General features: G+C 34.8%; 1 protein-coding gene across 1 annotated transcript in view; it reads left to right on the plus strand.

Annotated features, from left to right (window-relative positions):
- Positions 1 to 2,781: 2,781 nt before the first annotated feature.
- Positions 2,782 to 12,228, plus strand: part of LOC114334446 (homeobox protein onecut) — a 267,715-nt gene continuing 258,268 nt past the window's right edge. The window contains exon 1 of the mRNA XM_028284487.2: positions 2,782 to 4,559. Coding sequence (XP_028140288.1) covers positions 3,299 to 4,559 — 1,261 coding nt within the window. The 5' untranslated portion in view covers positions 2,782 to 3,298. The remainder of the gene's footprint in view (positions 4,560 to 12,228) is intronic.

Consider the following 12,228-nt stretch of genomic DNA (forward strand, 5'->3'; position numbering starts at 1 on the left):
ACGAGAACCCTGAAGAAGAAGACACTCATGGCTTCAAAGCTTACGGCAATGGTTTAGATTAACATCGATCGAGTTACTTAGAAACGCCGCAAACAAAATTAAAATTGCTATGATAATAGCCAACGTTCGCAACGGACAAGGCACATGAAGAAGAAGAATAATGTTTGACCAAAATATGAGACACAGGGAAGTTACCGTTCAAAAGTTGTGATGAATAGGAATTTCAGTGAAATTTGACAACTCACCCTGTATATTATTAAACCATGGGAGCAGACACTTTTAATGGTCATTTTTTATTCTCCATAGGCAGGCGCAGATACAGGGGCGGTCAACGGCACCATGGACCTAACTCTAAACTTTAAGCCATCAGTACAACAGTAAATTACACGACAACCGCTTCCAAAACACTCTTTTCTGAAAAACAATCTGAAAAAAAAACAAAGGCGCATTTGTTTGGGTACCGGTGGAACCATAAACAACGGAAATATTTTTCTCAATTCAAAGGATTAAAAAATGATATTTTAAAATGCAAATACATTACACTGGGTATACACCTTATCTCATGAAAAGTCACGTTTCAAATCTGCGATACAATAAAGATATAAAAATTTGTATTTTACTAGATAATCCATGCGTACCTACCTATTGATGCTAGAAAGGTTAATCTTTATGGTAAAGAACGACCAGTGAGTTTAATTGTCGTGAATTGTCTATCAATCCTTTTGACCGTAGGTATCTGGGATTATATAGTGCAGGGGTCACCAATTAGTTTCTCTGAGGGTCCGTTTCGAAAACCTATGACACTTCCGGGGTCCGAATTTATGCTGCCTGTGTCTGACTGTTCTGATTCGGTTTCTTTGTGGATTCTTGTTAAAAAATATCCCCTATAGACAAATCAGAAGGGTGCCGGGCAAAATTTTTGGGCAGAAATTGTTTAATATATTTTTTAACAAATTCAAAACATCACCTTTTCCCCCGCGAAAATATGTTTTTAGCATTTTTGGGTCATCTTAAATAAAAAAGATCTGTCATTTTATTAAAACTTAAGAGTTTTCAAGCATCGCAAATGCATATTTTCGCATTTTTCAGATTTTAAATCGCTTATAACTCGAAAACTATCATATTTTCAGAAATATGACAAGAGACCTTTATTGTTTATAATTACGCAAGAAACCTAAAAATACATTTTTCGAGGCAAAAAAGTAACTTTGAATTTGCTTAAAAAATTGTTTCACCCGGCACCCTTCTGATTTGTTTAAAGGCGACATTTTTGAACAGGAATCCGCAAAGAAATCGAGTCAGAAACATTTTTCATACGAAAGTGGCCCCACACATGGACTAATATGAAAAGGAAACCTAATAATATCTGATTGTTTTTTGGTTACTGTATACTTTTCTGTAAGTTTTTCTGGTACAATAAATAAAATATAAATTCATTGTGTATTGTTTTGATGTTATTATGAGTATATTATTTTGAAAACAGCAGTATGTATTGTAAATTGTTACTGAGAATATTTTAAAAATTAGGAATTTATATTTTGAATGCTAATGAAGTCTTTAGACATCTTTAATTTTGTAGAAAGGAAACTGAGGAATTTAAAATAAATAATCATAGTACAAAATGCTAATTAACATGTTATCTTTTCTACATTAGTTTCAATGCAAGGTGTTTGTTTCAAACTTATTAAATCTGAAAATTATTTTAATTAAATGCACATCTGAAAAGTAGGTACTCCTACTTAACATATATGTAGTAGAGAGGAAATTAATATAAAAAAATGCACATGACAATTTTATATTACAGCTTACTTAATTTCAAAATTAATGATTAGTAAGTATAACAATAAGGGGGAAAACTCTTTACAAAATTAAATTATCAGAGAGAAAAATGACATTTTTTTATGTACAACCTGTCTGAAGTTTGGAGTGAGTTTAGTGCAACTGAGTCTAATTAGGGAGTTGAGATATTCATCTGTTAAGTGAGATTTCTACCGATTTTTAATAAAGTTCATTCTTGATAAAGCGGCTTCGCACAGATAAGTTGAGCCAAACATAGTATATAATTTCATGGCCAAATATTTTCAAAATTGCCAAACACTAGGCATATTCTGAATGTATTGACGGTCCGCACAAAACTACCCCTGAATATAGTGTATTTTATCCTTAAAGTAAGTGTGAGTCGTATGCCTAAATCTGGAAAATATAATATATTGAGGTAAATCTGCCCCCCTCCTCTATTATGAATTTCTAGATCCGCGCCTGTTCATAGGGGCCTCCAAACGAGGTATAAGTATGTACGGTTCCTCATGATTCGCCCTGTATTTCATTTTAAAATTTTTGACAATTTTATGTATTTTTATCAAAATATTTTTACTTTTTTTTATTTTAGTTTATTTAAATTAAAGTAAATCTAATTTAAAAATCAAACGTTTTTGTGTTATTCTGCTGCTAAATCAAATTTTAAACGGGTTTCAATTGAATTGTAGTAGTAATTGGTGAATTTAAATATGATTTTGGCGTGCAGTGGCAGTGGCCCTGTAGCCGCGATATAATGAAAATACCCTTTATTATATCTTCTGTGTTTAGTAGTAATAGTGGTGGAGCGAGCTATCGGGTAGTTGGGACGGAGCGCAACGCAGTAGGGCATAAGCGCAGCACGAGGAAGAAGGAAATCGCGCGCATAACCACCTGGTGTCGTCCGTTCCCCCATTCCTTTCGGTATCGACCGGGCATTCAGTTGCAATTTTCAGAATACAAAATCGAAATTCGTGTTGACAAAAAGTCGCAAGAGGGAACGCGCGGTCCACGACGTGACTTATCGAAGATCGAAGGGAGCATGCGAATCGCCTAGGCCTAGCCTACTGACACCAAGTGACAATCATAATGGTGGTATACAACCACGGGGATGATTTCGTGTTACCGTCGTCAGTTCTTTTACATCCCGCTATGGGATTCGCATTCACCGCGTAAATGTAAACAGTGCGGCGAGGACGCTGAGTCGTTCAGTACGTCGTTGTTGTTTTCGGTGACTCTGCTCCCGTCCACGGTTTCACGGCGTCGGTGTCGGTGTAAAAAAAGACGGCAACGGCGGTGGAATCGACGACGACAGTGTTAGTGCTAGCAACATCTTCTTTTTATTCTTTTGTGAAGTGTCAGTGTCAATTGTTTGTCATATTTCTTGTCTATATACTTATTTTGACTACCTGCTACCTCATACAATAATAAAAAACGCCAAAACTACGACCGGCATGGCTAATGATGGTGACACCTCCACTACGGCGGAGACGTCGTCTTTTTGATGGAAAATATTGAAAACATGATTGAACAACAAGCATTAGCTGAACAAACGGTCGATTCTCCAGATAGTGGGGCGCATGCGGTAATTGCCACTGCCGGTGGCATGGAGACGCAGGTCGTTCGAATGAGGCTCGTGTCACGCGCGTTGGTCGAAAGACGACGTATCGTCAAACAAGAAGAGGCTGATGGCCCTCTTTCCGTTATTGTGCAACCTCAAGAAGAATCCAGGGACTCAGAATTACTTAGTCCTGGAAAACTTAGTCCTGGCACCGTAACAGTGGCTAATATGATAGACAACAATGATTACCGCACCTTGAATCCTGAGCCAACTTACCAGACGTTAACCTCTGTGAACGGCAGAATGTCGCCTCCAGGATATAGTCCCAGTTCTTCTTATGCAACTTTGACACCACTTCAACCTTTACCGCCCATATCAACGATGTCAGACAAGTTTGCATACGGACATGCTAGTAATGTAACTGGTTCATTTACTGTCATGCAAAACAATAGTATCAGTGGTATAAATTTGGGCTTAGGGGTAAATGCTAACACAAATTATACGATGACCAATATGGGAATGACTCCACCGCACAACTACTCATCGCCTGGAATGGGAATGCAGCAGCAACCTAGCCCAATAAGTCCGCAAAGTTCGTATAGCCAAAACGGTTTATCTTCTCCACAGAAAAGCATGTCTCCCCCGAGTTATGATTCTCCTTATGGTACTCAAAGAGACATTGTAGCTCGATTACATAGTCCTCAACTCAGTCCGCCTTCCGCGTCGCTCAGTTCGCCTGATGGTACTCTAGTCACTAGTTTTAGTTCAGCTAATTTAAATGGACTCAGTTTACAAAATCATCCTCCTACCTTAGTGCAAATCACACCTCAACCTAGAGACTGTTCTCCATCACCACCAGTGGTAACTTTGCAGGCAGGCCCTGTGTCACAGCAACAACAAACGATGCTCTCGTCAAAAAACACCAGTCCTGGATCCCTAAGTGTTCCAGCTATAGCGGCAGACGTTGAGGAAATCAACACCAAAGAACTAGCTCAGAGGATTAGTGCAGAACTGAAACGATATAGCATTCCGCAAGCAATTTTTGCCCAAAGGGTGTTGTGTCGGTCACAGGGGACACTTTCTGACTTGCTGAGAAATCCAAAACCTTGGTCCAAGCTGAAATCCGGTAGAGAAACATTCAGGAGGATGTGGAAATGGCTGCAAGAACCAGAATTTCAAAGAATGTCTGCGTTAAGGCTTGCAGGTTAGTAAGATCCTTTATTTTTCAACTTGTTCAAGGTAAGAATATTCCATCCGATATGTAAACACCTCAAAATTATCACCACCGTGCAGAGTATAAGCACATGTCCTATTAGATTTATGGGAAAATGAAAAGCTTGATCAGGGTCACGTCCTATAAGATTTTTTGGAAAATGAAAATGTTGATCTGAGTCATTTTGTATTCTAATAATAACCAAAGTAAATGCGTTTATGTGGTAATATAACTTATACCTATGTAGGTATCAATTTTATGTATATTTACTCTTTAAAACTTCAACCCTCATTTGGTAAGTTCTTAAAGGTATAATGTGACATACCTCTTTCTCAATCTGAAAATACTGTTTCAGACTTATTAGCCCATCTTCAGAACAGTGTAGCCAAGTTAGAAAAGGAGTATGTTAACTTGAGAAAGGGTCACAACAAAAACGGTAACATTGCTCTTGTAGTGAGCCTTTCTCAAGTTAACATAATCCTTTTCTCTTGGCTACACTGTGCTGAAGATGGGCCAATAAGTCTGAAGTACAATCGGAAAAATGAAAGAATACCCATGAACGAACATATAAAACACGCTGTATTTTCCTGTCACCGTGTGACAAAGAAAATTGCCCAGCGCAAGTACATGTAATAATAATTATTACATGTACTTGCGCTGGCCAATTTTTTGTATGACACGGTGACAGGAAAATACAGAGTGTTTTATATGTTCGTTCATGGGTATTCTTTCATTTTTCCTACTGTACGTAGTATATACAGTTGCCCTCCATCATTTATATATACATATTATACAGGGTGTCTGCGTAACTTTGCACCATATGGGAAACTTTTTTAATATCAATTTTACGAAAAACAGTCATTCTTTATAAAGTGCTCTGCATAGTCTAAAACCTAAGGTGCAATCATCAGATATCAAATTTTGTCAACAGTATACGAGGTATGTCAAAAAATATTAATTTCGCTCAAGAGCAAACTACCTTTATATTTCAAAATATCAAAAAAATTTATTATGAAAAGTTATTTGTAATTAAAAACCATATTCAAATATGCAATAACAGCCATCTACGAGAAAAAAAAATTCTGAGATTTTCCTAAATTACTGGTTCCGAACATCATTTTTATTTATTAGACCTGTAATAACTCTTTTATTAATAATTTTAGGAAAAAAGGTATTCTTCATAAAAATCTGTGCATGGTCTAAACCTCAAGATGTCAAGTCATCAGTTATCCAAGTTTGTTAATTTTATACGAGGTGTATCAAATAATATGAATTCAGAAAGAATTATTTCTATATTCTTTCTAAATTCATATTATTTGACACACCTCGTATAAAATTAACAAACTTGGAAAACTGATGGTTTTATCTTGAGGTTTAGACCATACACAGATTTTTATGAAAAATAAGTTTTTTTCCTAAAATTATTAATAAAAGAGTTATTACATGTCTAATAAATAAAAATGATGTTAGGAAAATCTCAGAATTTTTTTTTTCACGTAGAAGGCTGGTATTGCATATTTGAATATGGTTTTTAGTTACAAATAACTTTTCATAATAAAATTTTTTGATATTTTGAAGTATAAAGGTAGTTTGCTCTTGAGCGAAATTAATATTTTTTGACATACCTCGTATACTGTTGACAAAATTTGATATCTGATGATTGCATCTTAGGTTTTAGACTATGCAGAGCACTTTATAAAGAATGACTTTTTTTCGTAAAATTTATATTAAAAAAGTTTCCCATATGGTGCAAAGTTACGCAGACACCCTGTATATTATTTACTAATCAAAGCAGGATTTAGTTCTTAATCATTGTATGTAACACATTCTAGATGCATTTGATGGTTCAAATTTCCCTGTGTGAGATTTCTTCGTTGCATATTTTTCGTCCTTTTTTTATCAATACCATAACATACCCACTGACCCCTTTTTTAATCAGTTTTTGCTACCTAACGTGGTATCTAGAGTGTGTTTTCAGTGGATGATGATATTCTGGTTAGTGTGATCCTTTGAATACTAAAACATCAGTGGAACATCATCGTAATAGGTAATTTTCTCATGTACCTGTCTCATCTTGTTCTATTATTTTTTCTACCTCTTTATTTAATTTTTGTTATTTATTATTCCGATCTTACCTAGATCCATTTAAAAAGCATTGCACAATTCTCGAAAACTACCTATCACCGATATTCTACTTTGTCCTAGGCTGTGTTTTCCTTGAATTTTTCTGTTAATTTTTAACACCCATAACCAAAGTCAGTTTCGTATTTTATTGCTTAAAGATCAAGGGTTTTTTATCGTCAGTCACTCATTTATTTTCCAGTGGTTCAGCCCAGCCCATTTTATAGTCACTGTATTTCGGTACATTTCAAATTACTTATAATATTTACACTTTAAACTGCGAATATTATGCGAATTTTTAGTTAACTGGAGATTTTGATGCAACAAACAAAATATGTATTACATTTTTCTGGCTTGCAAGTTAAAACTATTTTTTATTTTTGCTTTTATTTTAATCAGTCAGATCGATATTTATTAATAATTTTGAGTTTCCAAATTCAAATATAACAAATAAACCTTCAAGTCCTTTAAATCAACAATCAACTAATATAATTTTATAAATCTTTACAATAACATTTAACTGTTCAATAATATTCACAGAAGATAATGACTACATCCATAAAGTTTATAAAAAGAAGATTACTGGTGAATCAATATATAAAAATTTTGATAAGTGAACAGATATGTCAGGTGTAGATAATAATAATACGTATGTATAAGATTACACCTCGTATAAAAGAGACATGTTATACAAGGTTTATTTTGTATATTCTCTTCGAAAAAAGTAAATTAGATTTTATTAACTTAATCAATTTTCAGCTAACTTTAAACGTCTCCATTTGAAAACTATTTTCAAAGTGGAAATTGAAACGTCAAAATAAACGTATTTTCAACAAAAATTGTGGTTAATTCCCATTTACGACAGTAAATAAAATGAAAATGCAACAAAATGACAGTTTAAAAATCATTTCGGTTTGGTAGATTCTTAAACATCTTTTTTTGGAATTTACAAAACGAAAGCACTAAGTCATATCATTAAACGAACTAAACAAATGTTGTTTATGTTATATAATAAAGTTATGAATTTTTCATCTTAATTTGGATCACAACCGTTTGCTTGTTACTCCGGTCAACTTACACATTCGAGGTTACAAAAATTACCATCAAGCTGACAATTGCCAGGATTGTTCAAAATACCATTATAAATGAAATCTAAAAAGTCCTCATAAATCCGACCCGAGCTAAAAAATTTACGCGGGGTCAAAGGTCACCAAATATAGTTTTTAGAGATTTTCAGCGAAACGGTAAGTTTTATCATAAAATTAGTTCTAACAAGAAATGTAAATTAGATAATTATCTATAAAAAATGTCTTATTACTTTTTTTCGTAAGAGCCACCGTTTTTGAGATACAACGATTCAAAAAGTTGTAATCTTCATAATATGACACGTTTCTTCACCACCTTTAAGGTAGTGTACATAGCGCGTTTTTTTAACGTGGTTTCCCCAGTAGACCTATTCCACGGATCTGTATTGATTCTGTTTAATTTAAAGCTATTGAATAATTGATATTGGCAAGGGTTAAAAATGATAAAAGTTATAAAAAGCGGTATAAATTAAAAAAAGGTAATTTATCCAGCGGGTTCATAATTTTCTAATACTTCTTCTTCCTCTTCTCCTTGTTCTTCTTCTTCTTCACCTTCTAGTTCTTCTTCTTCTTGTTCATTCTGGGTGCAAGTAAATTGCCCCAAAAATGACACATCGCATGGCTCCTTGATAGAGTCAAATGAATCCTCAATTGTTGGTGATTCAACATTGGAGCCCGACCAGTTTTGACAATTAGTGCATGCTACCGAACAAAACAGTCCAACTTTTTTGCAACCACATTTAGCGCTACATCCCTTTTAACAGTTGCAAAAAATTGTGTTCAGGAGTTTTTCCGCCGCAGGTGGGAGTAAAGTTTGAATTGGTTCTAATGAACTGTCGACTAATTTCCATCCCCAGTCTTTTGGATCTAGCTGATAACCAAGCCACACTTGAACTTGGTAATATACCCGAAAAAGATGTTGATGAGCAGCCGCTGAGGTTGGAGGAAGACAAGATAATTGCACTTGTTTTTTATTTCGAGTATTTTTAAAGAAACATGCATATCGAAACTTATCTAAGCACGTAGTTTTTTTAGGCGTTCCATACATAGAGAGAAGAAAGCTAACGCCGTTGGAAAAAACTTCTTATGGAGTTTAATTAGTTTTTTTAACTTCAGCACATTCAAGTAATATAGGTTTAACACGTATTGTCACTCCGGAGTAGTACTCAAGACTAATTAATACCTCGAGGGTGTCATCTACCTGAAGGATTTCGCCACCCAGGAAGATAAAGGTGTAATTTGCATAATAGTAAACAAACTAAATTTGCATAAAGTTTATTGTATATTGAAATGTTTATTAGTACTTAAAAATAAGCATTTTGCCTAGAAAGTTGGCTTTCATTATTATGTTCAAACCTTTCTGAGAAAAGAATTGGTAGGGTGATTAGATTAGCCGACGTACCGATAGAACGTGTTTATTCCGACAAAACTCATCTTTACAAATTGAATAAGATGCATAAGTAAGAAGAATTATTATAAGTTAATACTTTGTCATATCATTTTACTATTTTTGTTGGGAATAAGCCGTAAAATTAAAATAATAATTCTTATTATTTTCGCGTTACATTCACTTTGTAAAGATTTTTTTGTTGGCACTGTAATATAATACAGCTTATACATTGCATACCTCTGTAGACCGCAAGCTGTATAGTAGAAACATTATCATATTTATATTATCTTATATTATTATGTGTAATATAAGTTAAGTTGACGATAGAATATTATGTTTACTTGAATTACAGCTTCAGTGATGTAAATACGTGGTGTACTAATACATATATGACGATTAGAACTCTTTCCACTCTTTGAATCGTTGTATCTCAAGAACGGTGGCACTTACGAAAAAGAGTATTAAGATATTTTTTATAGATAATTATCTAATCTACATTTTTTGTTAGAACTAATTTTATGGTAAAACTTACCATTTCGCTGAAAATCGCTAAAAACCATATTTAGTGACCTTTGAACCCGCGTAAATTTTTTAGCTCGGGTCGGATTTATGAGGACGTTTTAGATTTCATTTATGCTGGTATTTTGAACAATCCTGGCAATTGTCAGCTTGATGGTAATTTTTGTAACCTCACTCCTATTTTTGAGTCTAACTAGACCGGTCTATGTCTGGCTATGTCCTTCCATTCAGACCTCTCCTGTGCTCTTCTTCTCCATTGTCTTACATTTATATTTTTCAGGTAATCTTTTACGTCATCCAACCATCTCGTTCAGGGCCTTCCTGTTTTTGTCTTTCTATCGGCTTCAATTGATATATTTTCTTTGTTGATTTCGTATCTTATTGTTTCTGGACATGTCTTAACCATGGCAGTACCTGACTTTTAACAAATCTTAAAATATCTTGCCATCATAATTTAATTCATCAATCTCGTCGTTTCTCCCGATTATCCATGTGTTTCCTCTTGAATCGGACCGGATCCTTTCCTCAGTATCTTTCTCCCGTATGGCTTGAGTTGCGTTTCATCTTTTTTGTCATTACCCATGCAACATAAACACAGATAATTACAGGTATAATTAATGATCTGTAGAACGTCATTTTGATTCTTCATTTTGATTCTTTTTTCTAATAATTTCGATGTCATCAATATTTTATTAGGAGAATCTACACGATTCCCACTGGAAATACGTGCATTACTTTCGCTGCTTACGGAAGTCTTTTGATTGATTTCTATACCAAGATATGTGAAGGCATCCGCACGTTCGATAGTGTAGTTGTCTATTGCGATATTATTTTCATTGTCAGGTGTTATTTTGACGGTCATTTACATGGTATTTATTTCGCTTATTTTATGCCCCCTTTTTCATGCCTCAGAATCAATTTCCTTGAACACTTTCGTGAGTCGTTGCTTGCTCCTACTAGTGATAGCTACATAATCTGCATATGCTGTAATTTGCTCTGATTTGGAATTTATGTAGCCAGTTAAATTCGTTTTTCCGATGACTGCGTCAAGAACTAGATTGAACAGCATAGTTGATGGTCCGTCTCCCTGTCGCACTCCCGCATTGAAGTCAAATAGGGGAGGCATTTGTAGATTACGAATATGTTCCAGCATTTTGTTTCTTTTTGTACTATCAAAACCTTGTTAACGGCATGTTATATAGTTCTGTGTCGTATTCATACGTTTTTTCTTGAATCGTTCCTTCAATCCAGTAACACCATATCATCCTTGAATCACAAGAAGGGACTCATATATGACAACAATACCATAATATGTAAGGGGCTTATCGGAAAAATTAAAAAGGATGGGAATCAATCACAACATCATAACATTTACAACAATCAAAACACTCAGATATATCCTCTTAAACACCAAACACATCAACACAGGAGAGGCCAAATAACTGCATCTATAAAATACTCAGTAAATGCAACAGTTTAAATGTGGGAGAAACTGCAAGACCACTAATCGTCCACATATCCAAAATATATACATATTTAATGGATTTCTACGGCTGTCGCCGCCTCTCCATAACCAGCTTCCAATTTTTTCTATCATAACACATATCTTCATCTAATTGCCTCGAATCCATTGCCTCCTTAATATTGTCCCTTCAGCTTCTCCGTGGTCGTCCTCTTCTTCTTCTCTCCGGTGGGACCCACTCTAATATTTTTCTCGCCCAGCGAGTCTCATTCATACATATCCAAAATGCCTGGGACAATGGACATGAAATCTATCTATCTAATTAGCTTTCTTCTGCCATTCTTCTCTGTCTGTCGCTACCGTCATCCACCTAGGTAGAGCCTACGTTCTCCTTGATATCATCTACCCATATCATTTGGGGCCTTCCTCTGCTTTGTTTATTCCCAATTTATAAGAATTTTGTTCCATCTGTCGTCTTTGTGTCTTACATTGTTTCCAACAAATCTCCATTTAAATTTTGCAACTTCTTGTCTAAAATCCCTAACTTTTGTTTTCCCTCTTATTTGTCTTTCCATTGCTCTTTGCGTTTTTATGGTTTTGTCCATGTTTGTTTTTGTAAATTTCCACGTTTGAGAACCATAAGTGAGAACGGGGAGTACGCATTGATTGTATACCTTGGTCTTAAGATATTGGGGATATCTTTTGTATTTAAGGATGTAGCTTAGTTTGCCAAATACCGCCCATGCCAGTCTAACTCGTGTTTTGATTTCTGCTGTTTGGTTTTCCTTGTTAAGTTTTATAATTTAACCCAGATATACAGTGATGAGTGCGCTAATAAGCGACAAAATAACGTAAAAGACGGAAACCATATTAAGTTGTGAGGTACAAAGAGATGAAACTAGTAGATGTGGAAAATTTAGCGATAGAAACTAATAAATTTACATTATATTGTTTGTTTCCCACCTTTAGACGTATCGGACGAGTTTGGCAACTACCACTGTGACAATGACAGTTTTAGTTGATACACTCCTCTGATACGCCTTAAGGTGGGAAACAATCAATATAATGTAAATTTACAGGTTT

This window comes from Diabrotica virgifera, chromosome 10 (genome assembly GCF_917563875.1).
Source record: "Diabrotica virgifera virgifera chromosome 10, PGI_DIABVI_V3a".
NCBI lineage: Eukaryota > Metazoa > Arthropoda > Insecta > Coleoptera > Chrysomelidae > Diabrotica > Diabrotica virgifera.